The 22,513-nt window shown below is 46.2% G+C and overlaps 1 protein-coding gene across 1 annotated transcript; it reads left to right on the top strand.

Annotated features, from left to right (window-relative positions):
* Window positions 1–2,030: 2,030 nt before the first annotated feature.
* On the top strand, window positions 2,031–14,764 carry mei4 (meiosis-specific, MEI4 homolog (S. cerevisiae)). Its single transcript, XM_055023025.1, is given in 7 exon segments — window positions 2,031–2,122; window positions 2,939–3,157; window positions 4,256–4,268; window positions 4,492–5,017; window positions 6,095–6,220; window positions 13,126–13,308; window positions 13,310–14,764. Coding segments are annotated over 7 exon segments (1,146 nt in total). The 5' UTR covers window positions 2,031–2,094; the 3' UTR covers window positions 13,361–14,764.
* The last annotated feature ends 7,749 nt before the right edge of the window (window positions 14,765–22,513 follow it).

Here is a 22,513-nt window from a genome sequence, read left to right as displayed (position 1 = left end):
CCGGCGTGGAGACCCAGAGAAGCTCCGCCGCTCCGAGCGCAGACTCCGGCTTTTATAGCGCAGCTTCCTCTCTCTCCTCTTCCTCAGCAGCGACGGACGCCGCGCCGCGCCGCCGCGCCGCGCCGCGCCGCGCCGCGCCGCCGCTTCTTTTCATTTCGCTCCTTCAGCTGGAAACAAACGAGCTGGCGGCGCAGAGTCAGTCAGACTCATGAAAATATCAAGTTAGCTCTGAAAGATTCGGGTTCGTGATGCAATGGACAGAAGACAAAAAGTCATGGAGCTCAACAACAGTCTGAAAAGTGTGGAGTGCATGTTTATTCAGAACTCTGAGGTCCTTCTCAGTCAGGTTGATGGAGATGGTCAGCTTTTGACCAGTTGAATTCAGATCTGGACTTTGACTAGGCCACTTTAACCCATGAACCTGCTCTGATCTAAACCATCCCACAGGAAGCTGAACTTTGACTCCAGTCTCAGGTTAACTGCAGGTTTGTCCTGATTTGGCTCCCTTCATCTTCCCATATCATGATGCTGCCGCCAACATGTTTCTCTGCAGGTTGATCTGCAGTTTTTCTCCCGGTCCGTTACGGGCCGGTTCTGATCCACTCCAGACAAGGCTGGGGAAGGAAAGCAGGCTGAGAGAGAGAAGAGGGAATAAAAATGTGAAGCTTTTTGCTGCAATAAATCAAAATGAGGCAGAAAAACGAGAAGCAGAACAAATGATGAAATACAAAGCAACCCGGCAGTTTGTCTCAATTCATGTTTGCAACTTCAGTGAAATATTGAAGCATGAAGAAAAACAAGACAGCAAATAAATACGCAGCGTTGATGTAAGACAACAGCGTTTAAATCCACAACACCTGCGAGTCATTTCCACACATCCGGGTCAATTAGCTGCCTGAGAAACAGAGCTGCAGCTCAGAGGAACCTCGTTAAGACGGGGGGAGACTTCGTTAATCAAGCCATCCTTCCATCCACTGAAGCTCCTCAGCCTCTTCCAGTCTATTAGATGGCTCTGACTGACTGTAATTTTGAAGATTACTCTGTATTTAGCTGCAGTTTTAGGTAATTGCTGCACTTAGGAAACAAACAGATCCGCCAACATGACACCACATTTGCATAGAAGCAGATCCTGAGAGTTTCTGCTGATAATGAGGCCGAGATTGTAATGATGGCAGAAACAGTCGGCCATGTTTCAACAGCTTCGCTCTCCAAACTGGAGGACACTTGAAAATGTCACTCAGCAAAGTTAGAAAAGGTTAAACCAGGGCTGGATGTAAACTCTGGTAATTTGCAGCAAATTAGAAGAACATTAGCCCAGAAAAAGAATCTTAACCTCATTTTCAGTGTCATCACTGAACTTCAGGTTGAAACTGGTTTCAGTTTGAACACAGTGAGATCCAGGCTTGGAGCCACTTTAGTTTCTGCCACATGAATAAATATATACAGATTCACATGAAAACTGGATTTCACAACCAAACTTCTTTACATCAGGAAAACATCACCAGTTATGAAACGAGCTTTTAACATTACATTTTGTTGAAGGTCAACATCAATTTGATCAAGCAAATACACAGAAAAAATGTTGATCAATTTTCCACTGACCGTTAAGGCAACTTTAACCCTAACCCTAACTTTTAGCCTTTTCTACACAAACCTGTAAAAATTGTTGCAGTAATCAGTAATCGATCAAGGTCATGTTGTCATTTCTGATTTATTGCAGGCAAACTTAATATCTAAATAATATATATATATATATATATATATATATATATATATATATATATATATATATATATATATATATTTAGGCTATATATACATAACCTATATGTATAATATTTTATATATATATTATGTATATTATTTAAAATAATGTTTATTTGATTAAACAAAATGTATTTTTTACAGATTTATTCATATTTAATTAGTGGGTTATTGTTTTTGTAGAATATATTTTAGAAGCTTAATGAATAAAATGATTCAACAGAGCTGGTAACCTTTGACCCCTGAGTGAATTTCCTGCGGGACGGATTTCAGCGGGACACCAGCTGGAGGCTGCGCTCTGTTAGCTTCCTGGTTCCGTTAAATCTGGCGATGGGGACCGAACCGAACCGGTTAAACGGTACTGATTGGTGTTGGTGCTGATGAATGACGAGTTAAACAGATTTATTTATTTATTTGACTTTCTACTACGTTAATTTAGCTAACAGCGGGAGTTTCTTCTTCTGTGGTTAATTAGCTAACAGCTAATATGTCAAGTTGCAACTGAGTCTAAAACAAAACTGAGTTAGTTTTTGTCTGTGGGTAAAATCTAGAGCTCTGTGTGGCAACAAAGACCGTTTAGTTTCTTTGTTAGTCATTAAAAACAGCCGTTTAGTTTCTATTACCGAGTCATTTGCAGACGCCATGTTGGGAGTGGCACAGCTGCTTATTTATCATCCGACACAGAAAGAAATTATTGTTTCTGGAGGCTTCTGGGCCAGAGGGTGATGAGCACCCTGGTCCTAGTCCTGGTTCTGGTCCTGGTTCTGGTTCTGGTTCAGGTTCTGGTTCTGGTCCTGGTTCTGGTCTGGTCCAGTGCCGACTCATCCCTTGATTTTCTCTGACTTTTCATGTCAGAGTGACCCTTAGTTTGCCTGTCACGCGAAGGGACACTTCCTGTCACGCGAAGGGACACTTCCTGTGACGGGAAGGGACACTTCCTGTGACGGGAAGGGACACTTCCTGTGACGGGAAGGGACACTTCCTGTGACGGGAAGGGGCACTTCCTGTGACGGGAAGGGGCACTTCCTGTGACGGGAAGGGGCACTTCCTGTGACGGGAAGGGGCACTTCCTGTGACGGGAAGGGGCACTTCCTGTGACGGGACGGGACACTTCCTGTGACGGGAAGGGGCACTTCCTGTGTCTCAATCAAACTGCCTGTCCCGTCTGCCGTAGGGTCTGGTCGAGACCCGTGGCGTCTCACGAAGGCCCGGGTGGCCGTGGCGATGGCCGTCATCAGAAGCAGACCCCCTGGGGTGAGCGTCCGACAGCACGGCGAGGCTTTGGGTCGCACGCTGAGGCGGCAGGACGGCGCGTGGCGGGAACGGGTCCAGGCGCTGCAGCAGGAAGTGCTGAGGCTGCGGACGGAGCTGCTGGTCTCCAGGGCGACGGCGGGTAGGTGTTTGTTCTGGGTCGAATGATCAGCGACGGGTTCTGGAACTGATCCGCTTCATTTGTCTCGTGACCAGCAGAGCTAGCAGACTGATCAGCTTCAGCTGCTGCTCTGAAACACCAGAGGTCAGAGGTCAGTGAGGCTAAACAGAAAGTCAGGCTTTCATTTCATGTTAACTGGAGCAAAGATGGAATGGATTCCCTGAAGCTGATTAATGCGGGCGCCATGCTGGACACCGATGCTTTCTGTCCTGTTAACCTTTGACCCCTGCGTCTCAGCTTCATGCAGAAGCTGATGCTGCACGTTTCCCTTCCTGACGCCTGCAGGGACACATTTAGGGACTCTGGGCTATAAAAGTAGAACTACAGTTTCTTCTTCTCCTGTCAGAATAACGAGCAACAAATGCAGCTTTGATTTAAAGGACAGACGAGTTTTAGAGACTCTTTGGACCAGAGCCTCCTGAAAATGAGAGGAATATTTCATGTCCTGTGTGGACGTGCCTTGGAGAAGCAATCTGAATTCAAATGTGTATTTGTATAAAAATGGCCACATTACTCTGTCTGCTCCTGATGGCGGCTCTCCGGCCTCCTTCATATTCCCCATGCAGCGCCATAGCAACCAGCTTTTCCTGCCACTGAAAATCACAAAGAGGAAAATGTGAAAATGTAATTTAGTCCAATTTTCCCCTCGGTGTGGGAAGTGTTTCTCTGGCGGGTTTGATGTTTGTGATTTTGTACGTAAAGAGTCATTTCAATTTGTGTTCTGTTACAAAGCCGTAACAGAACCAGAACCAGAACCTGTCAGAACCATCCAAGGCGATTCGGAGCATCAGAGATCTTAGATGAACTGTCTTCATGCATTTTGTGGAATAATTACAGGATTATTGCACAAACTCACCTGGAAAAACCTGGAATCACCTGGGAAGAAAAGAGGAGGCAGGAAAACCCAAAAACGGAGGAGAGGTCAAAGGTCAAAGAGCTGCTGTGCAATGGGTTGGGTTTCTTTCTCTTTGCTGAGTTTTTTGATGGTCTGATTGATTCGTTTCATGGATTATTGATCCTTGATGGTCATGAAGACTGAAGGTGCCCTTTGACCTGAAGGCGACACCTTGAGGTCAAAGGGCAATCAGGACCAGGGTGGTCCTTCGGTTGCTGATACTGATGCCTTTTGGTTCCAGGATGCTGTTAATAAATCTGCAGCGTCATGATGTTGGGTTATGGACAGAACTCTGCAGGTTCTAGTTCTGGTTCTGGTTCTGGTTCTGGTTCTGGTTCTGGTGGTTACAGGAACTAATATCTATTGATCCACAAGTTTTCTTTCCTTTTCTGTCTTTCAGACGAAGCATCATGGAGGATCTGTCTCAGGATCTATTTGGTCCAGGAAGCCCAGGTCTCAGTGCCGACCCTCCCCCAGACTCAGAGACTCCTGACCTCCTGCTGCAGGGGCCTCCTGCTCCTCCTGCTCCTCCTGCTCCTCCTGCTCCTCCTGCTCCTCCTGCTCCTCCTGCCTCCAGAGTCCAGAGCGATCCCTGGAGCGACGCGCTGCTTCCTCACATGCGTTTCCTGCAGTCTCTGTGTTCCCTGCAGCGCCTCGACGGCAGCAGCGCGGCTCTGGCCCCAGAGGGCCACGGCGGCTCGGCGGCATCAGAAACCGTCTTCCTGCTCCTGGACGGCGTGGTGGCGGCCTGCAGGGCGCCCCCGTCGCCGGGGCTCCCCGACTTCCTGCCCCAGGCCTGCCGGGCGGCGTCCCGGGCCTCGGACCTCCTGTGCTCCGGGCGGCCGTCCGCGGACCTGCGGAGACGCGTGGAGGAGGCGCTGAGGGAGCTGACCCAGACGCTGCTGCGCAGCCAGCGGCCCGGCAGGGTGAGTCCAGATGGTAAAGTCCCGGTCAAAGGTCAATGGGAGCTGAATCTCTTCTGCAGCTTTTTCCAGCAGAGGGAATCTGGTAGTCCTCCAGAACCTCGGACCGGTTAGCAGCAGGAGCAACGTCTGACTGAAGGAACGGTTCCGGATTAGTGGACTGGATCGGCCGGTTCCCATGATCTGGGATCGGACGGCCGGTCTTTAGCTAGCAGCACGTGGAACCGCTCACCGAATCGCCTCCAGCTTGTAGAAATGTTTCATGATATTCAAATGAATCTCCACGCTTCGTCGTCGTTTTTCTCTTCGGAGACGAACCGAGGATCCAGGAGAATCTAGGGGGATCCAGGAGGATCCAGGAGAATCCAGGGAGATCCACGAGAATCCAGGGGGATCCAGGAGAATCCAGGAGGATCCAGGGGGATCCGTTCCTTCGGTCTCATCATGGCGAGGGAGCAGAAAAGATGGCCGAAAGGTTTCCTTCATCATCTCCCAGCTTCAGCTCTCCAATCAGACGCTGGAGATGAGGAGGTCACCTCTGCCTCCTCTTTAATGCCGAATCGTCTTCTGTCCAGATTGAACCGGGACAGAACCAGTCCTCCCAGTCCGGCTGTGGGGATAAAGGAGGGGAAGCTGCTGGTCTGTCGCCTGACCCGGATCTTCCTGGTCCAGACTGACTAGCAGTTCAGCTTCTATCTGGATCTGTGGCCCGGTTTACCATTCCTCCACCTGCGTGCTTCACAGCTGCTCTGAGTCTGAGCTGGAGGGCATTTCTCTGACCTCTGACCTTGGGACGTCTGAGATCTTTTCATCTCTGGAGATTGATGGACTCCAGGTGGCTTGCAGATGAACTTTGACCCTCCCAGGTTGACGGGTAGCAGCAGTTGCTGCTCTGAGATCCTTGCTGACGTCTTTCTGCTTTTCCTCATATGTCCTGTGGAATTGCAGAGGAAGTTTTTCTCCCTGGTTCCATATTTCCTGGTAGTTTTGGAAAATAATCAAAGCTGATTTTTGTTGTTTCAAATCCTGAGTGAACCCTGATGAGCTCCGTTCGTGAAGCTGCTGTTTGCTTGCTTGCAGGCTGCAGAGGAGCTGAAGGAGTCCCTGGTTGCTTTGGGGAGCTGCAGCGTATCAAAGTCCTTCCTGGTGTGTCTCATCCTGTCGGAGATCGGCTCTCTGGCTGAGCAGCTCTGGCAGACATCCCAGGTAAACGCGCTGCAGCGTTCTGCCTTTTGTCTCTCGTTCCCTTTGTGCTCGCCTGATAAGCTGTGGCTTTGTGTCCCTCTCTCCGTGGCGTTCCACAAGCTTTCCTACGCCACATAAATAAAAGCAGCTTGTCTGTGGAAATGATTTGACTTTATTATTTTGGCCTCCTGGTTTATTTCAGCGTTTCCTCCCTGCAGACTGTTTCTCTCTACAACCTGTTGGCTCTCAGACTCTTCCTTTGTTCTGGGCTTTCAGGCAGAGACGTTTTAGCCTTTACTCTCGTTGCCTCGGCCTCTCTTGATCAATACGGCTTCCCACCACTTCCCTTCCTCTGAGTATTCAAACGTCCGTCCTCGAGTCGCTGGGCCGGCCGGCTTTTAGTAAGCCATGGAGCCAAGAGTCACGCCAAGCAGGGGTCCTTTGAAATGAACACATGTAGAACTCTAAAGGGGTCCAGATGATATTTACCTGCCTCCGTGTTCACCCTCTGCCCTGACGGAGCCACAGGTTGGCTTTTAGCCTCTACAACCGTTTGGTTTTCAGGCTTTTATTCTCTACAGACCAGCAGAAATCAGTGTTTAGGAGAAATGGGAAGAACTGGGCAGCTCCGTTTATAAACTTCACCTCCAGGTCTATTCAATTCATTGTAGTTGATTGTAGTTATGGATCAATGCACAAGCTTCAGTTTATTATTAGTTATGAAAAGGTTTTCTGTCTCAGGGACCCAGCAGATTGCATGGAGTTGTTGATGAGGCCCTCCTCTTCCTCTCCTCGTCTGCTGATCGATTTCTGTGTAGCAAGAGTTTCTCCCTTGTCAGGATGTTTGGCAGGCATTACAAAATAAAAGCATACTTACAAAGCAGAGTAAGCCTCAATAAAGTTAAAAATGATTCATTTTGAATTTCAGTTCTTCCAAATTTGGAATAGGAGACGGTTTTGTAAAGATCCAGCTCCCTTAGCGAAGGACGTTACTCTGATGCAGCGCGACGGCCTGAGACCTCCAGAGTGTTTGAGCCTGGCGGGCTGCCAGACTTTACGCACTAGGCTTATTAGCACTGTGTGTCTTTTGTTTATATAAAGAAAAATTGATAAAAGAAAAACTTTTTTTTTTAATTAGCCAGTGAGCATTTCACTGACAGAGCAGAATTATTCCTGATTATAATTGTTGCTGCACTGAACAGGAAGCGCGCACCAATCGGATCGCCACGTTTTTGTCGTGGCTCGATCTCTGTAGTTCACCTTGGTGCAGGTCGCTCATATAAGCTCACCTATTTGAACATTTATATATAGGCTCTGTGTTTCTTTATGGAATTTATCGATGTAAAGTTGAACTCACTGCATTTGCTGAATGTCAACCTCAAATGTTCACATGGAGCTGCCGTCGGTGTTCACAGGAACACATTTAGAGGTGCGCGTTGGACATGCAGTGAGAATATTTCTTTGTGAACAAAGCGTTATGTGTGTTCACGTTTCAAAAAGCTGACTTTGTCTGCATTGATAAAGTTAGAGTTTAGCCAGTGCGTTATGGACCGAGGGTTCAGCCTGTAGAGGAGCTTTCTGACTAGCACAGTATGTTAGTTTCTTTTTATAATATTTTTTATAATGCTTTGTCTACTGAAAGTCAAAGTTGCTACGCAGCTGCATGGCGATCAGAGAGATTTGTCCAATGAAGCTCTGGCAATTCTGTGAGCTTATTAAAAACTACGAAGGAGCTACTAAAGCTGCATAAATGATAAAAGTTTGTCATGTCAATGTCGTGTCTCCGTTCTGTTGTGAGTATTCCCAGTTGCAATCAGTGTCTGAGTTTCCTTGTCTCATTGCTCACCTGTGTAGCCTAGATTTCTGTACTCACCTATAAATGTCATTAAAACTACCATTTTCACACCACAATGAGGGTCCTCCTCATCCATCCTCACCACCAGCTACGGCATATTGTGCCAGAATGACCCAACCAAGAAAAGTAACGGTGAGGCTTTGCGGTAAGAGATTCAATCAGCACAATGGATCCAGGACATATACTTTTTGAGAGGGACTTTGAAGAATTACGATCCACAGACAAGAAATACATAGACGTGACTGCCAAACCCGACTCCGTCTGCAGACGTCTCGGCATGGCGACCAGATGTGTCCTGGTTCCCCCATCTCCCTTCCCTAGGCTTGGTGGAGGAGGCGGAGTGAGAACGCCAGGCCGCCCTGGCAATCATGGATGGAAAACCACTCCCACCTCGGCCAGGTATCACAGCTCCAGTCCCATTTATGGCTCCTGCACCTACTGCAGCTCTTGCCCCAGGAAGTGGGCCATGTGACCAATTACCCGACGTCCCCACAGTGAGCCGAGGATGGCAGAACCGGCGGCTAACTCACCTGTTCCATTGCCTCCTGTGCTGCTGCCGCCCACCGGACCAGCCACGATGGGTCCGCCTCCTTCGTCACCACCCACTGGACTGTTCTGATTTGTTTGGACTGTCGTCTTATTTTCTTTTCGGGTTTTCCACGTTCGGTACGTTTGGTGTTTGGTACGATGCTCAGAGTGACGTTGGGTTCAAAGCTTGGTGGGAGTCTTGGGGAGAAGCTTGGTCAGATGCTCTGTATGAGAGATTGCTGTGAGGTCAACACATTTCAGGCCGTTTTCCAGGGTTGCCCCCTGCTGATCAGGAGTGAATGCTGATGCTCTGCTGTGTTTCCTTTGATGGAAACCTTATGACCAGTAAAGTAATTATAAACTGAACCTGATGCACTGATGGATTGACTGGAATGAAGTGACTTTATTGCCTCAAGTTGACATGTCAATTGTTGCTTTATAAATAAACTGAATTGTGTTGGATTTGAGGCGTCGGTCTTGAGGTCATCGGCAGGTGGCCGAGGTCAATGTTCTCGTCCGCAGCTTCAGAGGTGCTGCAGTCGTCAGCGTCCTGATGAGCTGCACCATCTGCTGGAGTCTGACAAGGACCGCAGTGACCCAGTCCTGCTGCTCTGGTTCTGCTGTGTCAGCGCCAGCCGGGTCCAAGCTGGAGGCTCAGTCTCAGTTCAGACTCTCCTGAAAACTTTCATTAGAAGTGGAAGTAGTTTTCTCCTACCTTCATGAGAAATGTTTCAAATAGAGGTTTTTAAAAGAATGAAAGTGTCAGAGAGGGCAAACAAGTTTTTATTGAAATGTAATATAAATAGAGATCCTAGAAAAATCTTTTTTGGGCAATAATATGTTTGTATGACAGACTTTATCAAATGCAGCGCAGCCACAGTGTCACCGAACTGCGCAGGTCATTGTGTTCCTGAAATGATGGGACATGATTAATATACAGTAATATTGCAGCTTCAATCCCACATATTGCTACCAACATCTATTTAGCAAGGTTTAATAAAAAAAGAGTGTAATTAAACGAAATATTTGATCATGAAGGGACACACAGTCCCACGAAGCAAGGTATTTTGTCCTGATTTATCCGCCAGACAATGACTTGTTTACAGTATTAATGAGATTTAATGCTCATTAATATTAAATTAAATTGAGACGGCAAACTAAAGCCATTTCTAAATATGTATACAAGCTGCCTATAAAGCATGAAGTAATACAGCAGCTCAATGAAAGCCAGGTATAAAATAAATTCATGAAAGCTTACCGCAGTCTTTGAAATAAAACAGGAAACAAAACTTTAACCCAGATGATAAGAAATCTGCTGAGTAAGCAGTATGTGAGGTAGCATCACTGTGGTACCACAAGGTAGGACGGATTGATGAGTAGCACAGGTGCCTGTTCTACCTCTTGGAACAGATTAGGAGTGTCTGCTAGAGATGTGTTTGAATGTGGGCGGTGGGGTTGGCATGTGATGCAATCACCGACTCTTTCTTCACTTCATTATTGTCATTTTTTGTTCCCTGGCGAAGGAGTTAAAGCGCGGGATCAATGCATGAAGAAGGAGCTCCATCTCAGAATCTGCAGGCCTCAGTCACCAGGTTAAAGGTCTTGACCTTGAACTAGTATGGCTGCTTGCAGGCTCTGACTCAACCTGGATGATCAGAGACCATCTGACCTCTGAGCACCAAATGACCCAGAACCAAACGGTCCAGGTTGAAGAGAGGATGGTACCGAGGTTCTGTTGGTTGAACGTGGAGGAGCAGCAGGAAGGAGGGCTGCATCCTGCATGCTTGGACGGCTGCCTATGGACAACATGTTGCTGTAGAACCCGGTGTGTGGATGTTCAGACCCAGCAGACAGTTTGACTGGAGCTGGTGTTGGACTCTCATTAGAGCGTCCTGATGGGTTTCATGGCCGGTCAGCGGCTGTGATGATTGGCCTTAATGATATTAAGTTTGCCTTGGGGATATTGAATTTTTCCAGACACGCATGGTTCAGAGTTGGCTGCAGAGCTGATGAAATGAGCGTCACATCTGCTGTCTCTAAAGGGCACTGCCAGTTCAATTTACACTGAGGCTGAGCAGCCAGGACTCCTGCTCTCCTCCCTGCATTAAATATCAGGAGAGGCAGATTAAATTACCACAAAAACTCCATCTGTTCTGGCTCAGATCAAATTAAATACTTCTTCAAATCAAGGACTTATTGGTGTTTGTTTGTGTCGATGAGTCAGACCTTCAGCTGATGCAGATTCATAAAACTGGCTCCTTTATCTCTGAAAGCTCATTTGTTCCAGGTGGGACTCTTCCTGGCGAGCTGCTGTGATGTTTCAATGTCAGCAGCATGATGGTCACCGCCAAGTACCTGCACTCTTTAGACCAGGTAGCGCTGCTTCACTTTATGCAGCTCAGGTCAGAATCACATCTCAGGCTAATTGGCTTTTAGTGACACTGGAGAACCTGACATGCAATGAAACGTCTAACATGTTCGGCTGCGACGGACGCCTGCCAGCGAAGGACACAAATAGGCTGCAGAGGCAAAAGGATCGGCACACAGCAATGGATGCTGGGAGATTTATAGAAACACAGACAAAACTAAAGGCCCAACAAATTGTGGGCATCAGATATTTATTCAGACGTTCAGTTGTTTTTAGCCACCATCCGATGCCAAAGGCTAATTTCCACATTTGTGGACAGTAAAGATGATTATTGATAATAAACTGACTTATTTCTGCACATTGTAATTAAAACCAGGCAAATAAAATTAGAATAAAGGCTCAAATTGAATGGTTATGTTCAGAGGGCAGGTTTTCGTGTCTTTTGCGATCCACATGATGGTCGATGTGTGACCCACATCGGCTCTCTGCAGTGACGAACGCGTTCGCTGTAACATCGTCAATAGACGGAAAAGGGCAGAAAAGCCATGTTACAGCACCACCTAGTGACCCAGCGGACGTACTACAGCGTCTTCTGTGGCGCTGCTTCCTGATGCATATTTTAGTAATCCCTGAAAACGTATGTTGTTTGTCTCAGTGTGAACCGGGTTCTGCAGTCCAGCCGGTAGAAGCGGGTCCAGTCTGTAGAGCTGCGACTTTACCAATCATACAGTCTAATCTGGTAATGGAGTTTTGATCCTGGTTAAATAAAGAACCAGAACCAGAGGTTCAGGTCCTTCTGACTGAATGGGGTTTCAGTCCGCCCTCAGCTCGATTTGGACATTTCCTTTGTCCGTTTCGTCCTTCGATGGTCTGTTGCAGAGGTTCTCTTCCTACTTTTCTCCCCAAAGTCTTTACGTCTTCGAGCTGTGTGGCATTTTCTAGCCCTAACCCTCTGCTGAGGGTCAGCATCATTTTAACATAACAATCATCTTGCCATTATTTCTGGAACAATTTCACAAAGCTTCATGAAAATAAACTTCTCAAATAAACCAAAGATGTTTAGTCTGTCGACCTCTTTAAAATACATGCTTCCATGGCAACACTGAATAAACCTATTTGAAATAGTTATTAATCCTTCAGCCTAATCGGGTTTTCCAGGATGTTTTTTCTCTGGAGGCTCTGATGGCTCCTCCAGCCAGCTTCCTGTCCGCCTCATGAGACCATTTAGCTGAAGCTGATGTCAGGAAGCGAGACGATCCGCTGCTTTCTCTGGGACTAACTAAAGTCCAGATGTCAACATCTGAGTGCAGGAAGTGCAGCTGTGGACCGGACTGGCTCTGTGTCTCCAGACCAGCTGACGGAGTGGTGGTGTCCTCAGCAGCTGAGCAATTAGGCGTCTCACAGTGAGGAGAACTATTGGAAAACTGAACCTTTCCATCATTGCTTTGGTCATTGATGTTCTCAGCTGTCTGATGGTCCAACTACCTTTCAGCTTTGAGCTGTAATTCTTGGGTTTCTCTGAGCTTTTCATGATCAGGGTCAGGCAGTTTGGAGATGATTTCATTGTTTCCTGCATGGAGCATTTCAGATTTCTCTGGTCGTCCCTCTACTGACATCATAACCTGATATCATGACATCATAACCCGTGATTTGCTGTTTTTCCTGCGATGGACTGGCAGAAGGACAGCATCTCCTGGATTGTTTTCCATCTCTCTGAGGATGAAGAGGAGCAGCTGGAGGAACAATGAAGATCGGGTCAGAGCCCAGCAGATGGTGCTGGTACCCAGGAACCCAGGTACCCAGGAACCCTGGTGGCCTGGTGGCCTGGCCTCTGTTAGCTGCAGCTACTAGTTGTCCATCCTCACAGGGTGATGCAGAGTGGAGCTTTGGAGTCCTCTGGACTAGATAAGGTGCTGCAGAAGAACAGAACATTTATCATGCGACACCAGAACCCGTCCGACCCATTTCTCTGACCCTTCCCTCCATGTCTGCGCCCCGGTTTCTACAACGTCTCCTCTGTCAGTACCAGCCCAGAGGTCTTCCTTCCAACTAACTTATTGTTGCCATGCGTGGTTCTCATTGGTCTGAACCGAACCAGCAGGAAGTGACATCAGGAGCTTTCATATCAATTTGATGCTTTTAACTGTAAATTCTCTGATTTTCATCTTTCTGCAGGTGCAGGAGAGCTCGGCGCTCCGGACCTTTCCCCTGGACCGGTACCAGAACTCCTGCCTGCTGTGGGTTCTGGAGAGGCTCCTCCCGGGTCCGGACCCGGCCCTGCGGATGCCGGAGCTGGAGGCGGCACAGAGGGCCTTCCTGCATCGCTTGGAGCTCCACGTCTTCTTGCTGTGGGACGAGTTTTCCTCTGTTCTCCGTCTTGATGTGGCGCGTCGGGAAGCTGCTGTTTTAGAAAACGGATTAAATTGACGAATCCGCTTCCAGTTTCCGTTCATCCTGTGATCAAAGGTGGAGACGGTTGGATAGAAAACCCTGAATCTAAGAGGAAGCTGCTGATGGTGTCCCGGGGATCGGCTTTCCTCCGCAGCGTCTGCAGCTTCTTGCTGACGTTGCTAAGCGACCGCATTGTCTGAGCTGGGATGCAGGTGGTTGGCATGGCAACCAGAACCACAACAGAGCGAGGAAACGGAGGATGAGGTTCTGTGATCTGGACCAACCGCCATTCTGGTCTGATGTTGGGTCTTTGCCAAATGTTCTCTGTTCTGGTCGCGTTACCAGAACCAGAACCGCACTGGAATCAAACCCACAACCTCCTCCTGGGAGGTTTAATAATCTGTGCTGTCAGACATGCTGGAGATTCTTTTGTTCAGGTTTTATAGTTTCCTTTATTTGATAGTGAAATAACGAGGAGACCTGGGGCAAGGTCAGCAGGCCGGGAATCCAACCTACCAAGGCCGTGTTGGGATCCAAAGCCTCCATGTGGGCTGTGGCTAACCGCTGCTCCACCACAGCAGCCCAAACTGGAGATCCCTGAGAGATCCGGTCCGGTCCGATCTCGGAACCCTTTCCTGCAGTTTCATTCAGCTGCTCAACTGCAACTGATGCTAACAGCTGCAGTCTCACCTCACTGGTCCCATCAGCACCAACTGGTTCCATCGGCCCAGGCCTGCTGGTTGTCATGGTCACGGAGCGATTAGCATCGCCGCGTTGCGGCTGCATCTCCTGATCTTTCATATCCTGTGGAACTGGGCCGGGCCGGCGAACAGAACCCGGCCCTCCTACGTGAGCTGCTCTCTGATGGGTCTCATCTGGACCGACTGCTGATGTGGTCAAACCGTCCATGCTAAACATCAGTAGTTAGCATAGCTAGCAAAGCTTTTCGTCCCACCAGAAAACGATTCCTGGTTTTGTTTTGTTACAGTAAAATAGTTTTATATTGAGCCCTTCTGGTCAGAACTGTACAGAACCACCGTGTCTGTTTATGGGCCATCAGTGTCTGTTGAGCTGTAAGGCAGCCATCTGTTGAATGAATTCACTTCACCGAACGATGTTACGTTTTAACAAATGCAGAGAAAACCTCAACAGTGTCAGAGAGGAAGAGGAGCAGCTGCAGCGCCTCCTGCAGAGCAGCTACTATTATTTATGGAGGATAGAAAGTTTTTAACCCAGAGATTTTGTATTTGTTTTCTTGGTTGAATGAAAAATAATTGCAGTCTTAAATCTCTTGGGCATGAATAATTCTGGGTCTGTACATTTAAACCTTCAACTGTTCAGAGCAGATTTGATCTTAAAAAGTTTCACTTTAGGACTAGAACTGGAATAAAAAAAACAATTTTAATGAAAAAGAAAAATGTAACTTCATAAAATAGTCTGGGAAAAATATGTTTCAACATTAAAATGTCCAGCAATCTTTTTATAGGGGAGAAACTGAATCCAAACGACTGACAGGAGGTTCAGTGTTTTGAGTCCTAAATGAATGATTTGCAGAGATGAAATGACCTTGTTCTGACCCTGACTGATGTGGAAACTAATCGCAGCGAGACGCTCGCTCTGCGGCTTCATGAGACGGATGATTCAACGGCAGCAAACAGTTTAATTACCGCACAGCAACTAGCAGAGCAGATTGGATCCTCAGAGAAATCTTCATCAGGATTAGAGACACGTTCACTGACGGTCGGCCTTTAGAGACACTGACCGTAGAGAAGCACCCAGATCCTGCAGGATGGAGTTCTGCCTGGTTTTGGAGTGTTCAGCTGAAGACCAAGATGCTAATGTCTCCGGGATGCTAACCTCTCTGGGATGCTAATGTTGGCAGGCTTCTCAGCTTCCTGGTACGGCTAGGTTTTCCATTCTGGAGCTTAATTGGGATCCAATTGGGCCCCATATCTGAAACTGGTTTGTGGTTTCTAAGCTCTGAAGTTAACACATCAAACTAAAACATTTTTGTCTTCCTCATTCTGTGAGGATATGATAGAGCTTTTCTGGATTTCTAGGTGCAGTCTTTATAGATTTTCCAGTTCTGACTTCTTTTGGGTCACTTCAAAATGTGCCTTTTCTGTCATTCAGTTCAGGCAAGTAATGGAGTAACACTCCATACCTGTAGGTGGCGGTAATGCACTAATTTTGTTGTTTGCCAACCGCCAAAAGAGGAGCTGCTATCCATTCTGGTGGAAACATTTTCTCTTTTTTAAGGTAATTAGATAAAACTAATTGTCTAATTAAGGTGCTGTATTGGTGCTAGCTAAAATTAGCTAGTCATCCATTAGCTAAAGTTATCTGGTCATCCATTAGCTAACATTAGTTGATCATCCGTTAGCTAACTTTAGCTAGTCATCCATTACGTAACGTTAGCTTGTCATCTGTTAGCTGACTTTAGCTGTTCATCCATAAGCTAACATTAGCTGTTCATCTGTCAGCTAACATTAGCTGGTCATCCGTTAGTTAATCTTAGCTGGTCATCTGTAAGCTAACATTAGCTGATCATCCGTTAGCTAACTTTAGCTAGTCATCCATTACTTAACGTTAGCTTGTCATCTGTTAGCTGACTTTAGCTGTTCATCCATAAGCTAACATTAGCTGTTCATCTGTAAGCTAACATTAGCTGGTCATCGTTAGCTGACTTTAGCTGTTCATCCGTTAGCTAACTTTAGCTGTTCATCTGTCAGCTAACATTAGCTGGTCATCCGTTAGCTGACTTTAGATGTTCATCTGTTCGCTAACATTAGCTGTTCATCTGTTAGCTAATGTTAGCTGGTCATCTGTAAGCTAACATTATCTGGTCATCGTTAGCTAACTTTAGCTGTTCATCCATTAGCTAACATTAGCTGCATCTAGCAGCTTTACCCAACTCATTTGGTTAGTTTGGGGAAAAACAGAAAAGTTCTTTGCATTCTGCTGGTTTGCTGCCATGATTGTGACACACCTGAGCAGCACTGCACAGCAGCAGGTAAATGAAGCATAAGCGTCTTAGCGCTCATGTTGCGTTTAAAAGCGGTTCGGAAAAATGAGTTACAACAACAGATTAAACAGTTTTAGCTGCTAAAAAGAGGGCACAGATATGGGAAGTGCGGAAGCCGCTACTGTATCAACTGATATCGGAATAGCAGAGTTGGCCACTTATGGTGAAACAAGCGCAGGGGGACGGCTGACTGCAGCGGGACTTTCTAGAACCCCTACACTCCCATCTTTTCACCAAGTCTTTTTTGTGCTCTGCTATCAGCCAGCTTGCAACCTATTATATCAGCAATGAAAAAACATTAATTTTACACAATGTGTAGGAACCCATATTTGGTGACTGACTTATTTGTCAGGTTTTCGTGACAAAAGTAGGAAAAAGACATATTCTCTGTCCAGTTACAAAAACAAGCATGTAAGAAGACCTCATTTACTTTTTAAAAAATTTTCCTAGCTGCCTATTAAACTGAAAGTTCTAATCTTGACATGATTATACAAGTTGCTTCACAGAGAAATCACTGAGGTGCTGTGAAAACGGTCGGACCGCCTCTCTGACTGCAGTGCTCGCTCCCGACACAAGGGGCAGAATTTCACACAAGACTGGAGAGGCATTGATTGCATCATCTCTGCATCTTGACCTGCTGATTCCCATTTTGGTCAATATTTACTTTTGTCTTAATACAAAAGAAACGGTGGAGAGACATCTTACTGCAGACCTGATCAGTGGGCGGGGCCTGATCAGTGGGCGGGGCCTGATCGGTGGGGGGGAGCTGATCAGTGGGCGGGGCCTGATCGGTGGGGGTGGTGATCAGTGGGCGGGGCCTGATCGGTGGGGTGGTGATCAGTGGGCGGGGCCTGATCGGTGGGCGGGGCCTGATCGTGGGCGGGACCTGATCGGTGGGGGTGGTGATCAGTGGGCGGGGCCTGATCGGTGGGAGGGGCCTGATCGGTGGGCGGGCATAACAGAGCTTGCATTTCTGGCTGATTTTTAGGTCTTTGCTGATGAAAATTAACTGGGCTACACATGTGAGTATCGGCCAATCTGCCAGCATGAAGGAAATGGGTGCAGCTCTAGTTTGGACCTGTGGTTCCGGGTCGACCCGCTCTAGGCGTCTGTTAATGAGGGAGCGAAGTGGAGCCACCGCTCTTCCTCTCTGAGAGAAGGTATGCTGGACACAGCTGCTGTCAGCTCACCTTTCATCACCTCTTATTGATCGTTCCACCTGTTGTTGCTCTGCTATTGATCAGCTGACAGGAAGGTCAAACTGTCGCCAGCCGCCGTTAAAAACCTCATGTTTGGATTCCTTGTTTTCACTCGGACTGATTTAAATAGGAGCAGAATGTGGAGGATCTGAGTGAATGCAGCCTCAGGTTGGTTCAGTCGGACAAATAAAATAATCTGCAAACATTTCTTTCCCCATTTCTCAGGTTTTCTCCATCGAATGACATTTAGTTTTTAACTGTTTGGTGTTTAAATGTGACGACGGAGCAGAAAGAATCCTGCAGGATCAGACCCTAAAGAACCAACTAACCTGGAAACACTGACCTCATCAGAGAGGTCAGATGCTGTGACCTTCTAGTGTGCCTTAGCTTGCCTTAGCCTGTCGGTAACATGTTGTTAGCATGTCGTTAGCTTGTCACAGCGTGTTGTGAGGGTGTCATTAGCATTTGGACCCACTAACCTTCCAACAGGAAGTGAAGTTTGTCACATTCTAACTTTTTAATGATGTTTGGCGTCTTAAAGGAATCTCCGCCTAATGAGCTGATTAGGCTGACGGTCGGCAGAAGAAAGCACAAGTCCTGCTCATTTCAGCGAGTTATCGAAGCCAGCTGGTCTCCGTCCCAGAGGTCAGGAAACCGCAGCTGAACTGGAGAGCTGAAACCAGTCAGGAGCTGAAACTGGTTTCCAGACTAACATCAGAAAGCTCATCTAATTTCAGGAAAATGCTTGATTCCAGATTATGATTGTGGTCTGGCAGTTTTCCTGTTGACCCATGATCTCAGTCGATGCTTCAGCCTCAAAGACAAAAGCAGACATTAGTGCAGCAGGAAACGTTTGACGGCTTCGTGTGTCAGATGAATTCAGAAACATCAGACAGTCAGATCCACAGGAAGCTGCACCGATGACAGGAAGTGACTCGACAGGCCCTGAAGTTTCTAGTCAAGATTTATTACATTTATATTCAAGTACATTTTACATTTCTACAGCTAGAAGCTCTGAAAAAAATCCTACTAAAGTCCATAAAAGAGATTAATCAATCAAATGTTATTTGTATAGCACATTTCAGCAGCAAGGCATTTCAAAGTGCTTTACATCATAAACACAAAAACACAAAGTCATGCATCATATAATAAACAATACATTGTTACATATTACGTCTCAAAAACAATTCTAAACAGGTGTGTTTTTACTTGAGATTTAAAGGAAGTCAGGGTTTCTGCTGGTTTACAGTTTTCTGGAAGTTTGTTCCAGATGTTTGGTGCATAGATGCTGAAAGCTGCTTCTCCTCTCTTGGTTCTGGTTCTGGATGCAGAGCAGAACCAGAACCAGAACCTGAGAGTCTGGAAGGTTGATACAACAACAGCAGATCTTTAATGTATTGTGGTGCTAAACCGTTCAGTGATTTATAAACTACCAACAGTATTTTAAAATCTATTCTTTGAGCTACAGGGAGCCAGTGGAGGGACTTTAAAACTGCTGTTATGTCTCTATCTTCCTGGTTTTAGTGAGAACAGGAGCAGCAGCTTCTGGATCAGCTGCAGCTGGAGGATTGATTTGTTGGACAGGCCTGTGAAGACGCTGTTACAATAATCAATGCGACTAAAGATAAATACATGAATGAGTTTCTCTAGATCTGGCTGAGACATTAGTCCTCTAATCCTAGAGATGTTCTTCAGGTGATAGAAGGCCGACTTTGTTACTGTCTTTATGTGGCTCGCAAGGTTCAGGTCAAAGGTCAGAGGTCATCACTACTTCCAGGTTTCGGGCTGATCTCTAGTTTTTAGTTGTAATAACTGAAGCTGTGCATTGACTCTAGATCTATAGCTCTAGATCTATAACTCTAGATCTATAGCTCTAGATCTATAGCTCTAGATCGTTCCTCTTTAGGTCCAAAAATAATGACTTCAGTTTTGTTTCTGTTCAGCTGGAGAAAGTTTTGGCACATCCACACATTTATCTGTTCTAAACATTTATTGGATGGGGTCAAAGGTCACCTGGTGACGTCATAATGTAGAGCTGTGTGTCATACGCATAGTTATGGTTGTTAATATTATTTCCTGTTATAACCTGAGCTAGTGGGAGAATATAAATATTAAATAAGAGGGGTCCTAAGATTGAACCTTGGGGTACCCCACATGTGACCTTTGACCTCTTTGATGAGAAGTTTCCAATTGAATTTTAATTCTGATAAAACATGCAGAATTAAAAATGATTGAGGTTAAGAATATTTTATGATTAGCTAACCTGTTTCAACCATGTAGGTTTTTTTAACCGTTAAGATTTGGAATAGAAACGAGGAATCTGAATCGTTCTGAATCGTTCTGAATCGTTCTGAATCGTTTTGAATCGTTTTGAATCGTTTTGAATCGTTCTGAATCGTTCTGAATCGTTTTGAATTGCTGAAATTGAAACGATGCTGAACTCAAATGTCCAGGAGCCTTCAGCTCCAGCTCTGCCTGGTTTCCGTCCATCTGGGTGTTTCTTTATTGAGTGTAAATCCTTTCATTTTCATTTCATTCAGAAACCTGCATCCTGAAGCTGCTGCGCTCTGATGTTCAATTATTATTATTATTATTATTATTATTAGTGCTGTCAATCTGCCCATTTAGCCCACATCATAAACTGCCACTGTTTTCAAAAAATGTTTCATTTTCTCAAAGCAAACTTCTCTGAAGATTCTTGGATTTCCAGGTTTTTATATTGAAGAAAGCCATTTTGGTGTAAATGTTAATTTAGTTCTGCAATATGCAGAATTAACGCCCTCAAAATGTTCAGATTAATCACATGCATTAATGATTCATTTCGGTTTTGTCTCATGGCTTCATTGTGGCAACGCCAGCGCGTCGTTCTGCTGCGTCTCCTGCTCTTTGATTTTGGCAATAAGGCTGTTGCAGTGAAACGCAGCAGAGCGAACCGAGAGCTAATCAGAGCTGGAAGTTTCTGGTTTCACTGTGACTCACCGGACATTTCAGCGTGATGATCACACTGAGTGCAGGGAGTGTCGGCGCGTCGAGTCTCCTGCAGTAAATTCACTGGGAGATTATCGTTAAATATTTCATATCTGGTGTCAGAAAAAGCGCCTGGCAGAGAGCAACCTCCAAGTTTATAGAAAATCTTGTTTTAAAGCAGAAACGGTTTCAACCGAAGATGGAGAGCATCACTCCGACCCTAACCCTGAGAGAAGAGACTTTAAACTACCGTAGTTTAGAAACGGAACACAGTGGAGATCCACAACTGGATCAAGCTGCTGGTTCTGGTTCTGCTCTGTATCCAGACCCAAACATGGAGAAGCAGCATTCAGCATCTATGGACCACAGATCTGGAATAAAGTTCCAGAAAACTGCAAATCTGTGAAAGCAGCTGGTTTTGCAGCCACTGCAGCGTCGTGTTTTTACTAGATTCATTTGAAAGATGCTGAAATGATCTGCACTAATAAAGCGCCTTGCTGTACGCCCCACACGTTTCCTGCATTAATAATCAGTTTTCTGCGGCTCCTGAAGCTGCTTTTATTATTCTAGTCACTCTTTTCATTTTCTGGAAATGTCTCTAATTCTCCAGGCTATTTCTGTAATAAGTTCAACTAGTTTGAAAAAGTCCATCTTGAGAAACCAGAGGAATTTTTCTCTGTTTACCTGGAATCTCAGAGTGACCTCTTGACCCTTGGGGTCACCACCTGAAGCCGTGCACTTCCTGTTTCAGAGTGACCGTCCAGGTCAGTTTGGATCAGCGGTTTGCTCTGAGGGGCCGTCCTGTAAAAGCAGCTGCTGCTCCGCTTTGTGACCTCTGACCTTTTCCATGAAACGCCTCAGCTGAGCCTGAAGGAAGATTTCTCTCTTTTCTCACCGCTAACATGTTCACCTGCGAACTTCTTCAACAGTTCACTGTTCATTTTCTCCTCATCACGAAACATGGATGAATAATTCCTGGACACCAACTGGAAGCATCCCGCTCCGAATCTGGCTGCAGGTTCTGACCCGGCTCGTTAGAGAGCCTGAACCCGTTTGGTTAACGAGGGACAGAGAGCCGACTGTTATTTCTGCAGAATGAAAATAAAGTTTCTCCGCAGATGAACAGATTAGAATTATAACATTGAGCCATTTTTTATTTTCTATAAGGACAAATTTTAATGGAATAACATTTAGGAGTGAATGAGAGAGTGTGTGTCAGTGTGTGTGTGTCAGTGTGTGTGTGTGTGTCAGTGTGTGTGTGTCAGTGTGTGTGTGTGTGTGTGTGTCAGTGTGTGTGTGTCAGTGTGTGTGTGTCAGTGTGTGTGTGTGTGTCAGTGTGTGTGTGTGTGTGTGTCAGTGTGTGTGTGTGTGTCAGTGTGTGTGTGTGTGTCAGTGTGTGTGTGTGTGTGTGTGTGTCAGTGTGTGTGTGTCAGTGTGTGTGTGTCAGTGTGTGTGTGTGTGTCAGTGTGTGTTTGTGTGTGTGTGTGTGTGTGTGTGTGTCAGTGTGTGTGTCAGTGTGTGTTTGTGTGTGTGTGTGTGTCAGTGTGTGTGTGTGTGTCAGTGTGGTGTGTGTGTCAGTGTGTGTGTGTGTGTGTCAGTGTGTGTGTGTGTGTCAGTGTGTGTTTTGTGTGTGTGTGTGTGTGTCAGTGTGTGTTTGTGTGTGTGTGTGTGTGTGTGTCAGTGTGTGTGTGTGTGTCAGTGTGTGTTTGTGTGAGTGTGTGTGTGTGTGTGTGTCAGTGTGTGTGTTGTGTGTCAGTGTGTGTGTGTCAGTGTGTGTTTGTGTGTGTGTGTGTGTGTGTGTGTGTCAGTGTGTGTTTGTGTGTCAGTGTGTGTGTGTCAGTGTGTGTGTGTGTCAGTGTGTGTTTGTGTGTGTGTGTGTGTCAGTGTGTGTGTGTGTCAGTGTGTGTGTGTGTGTCAGTGTGTGTGTGTGTGTGTGTGTGTGTGTCAGTGTGTGTTTGTGTGTGTGTGTGTGTGTGTGTCA

Source organism: Poeciliopsis prolifica, unplaced genomic scaffold (genome assembly GCF_027474105.1).
Source record: "Poeciliopsis prolifica strain line A6 unplaced genomic scaffold, Auburn_PproV2 SCAFFOLD094, whole genome shotgun sequence".
NCBI lineage: Eukaryota > Metazoa > Chordata > Actinopteri > Cyprinodontiformes > Poeciliidae > Poeciliopsis > Poeciliopsis prolifica.
Note: the sequence above shows the minus strand (reverse complement) of the source record. Positions and strands in the feature narration are given on the sequence as shown.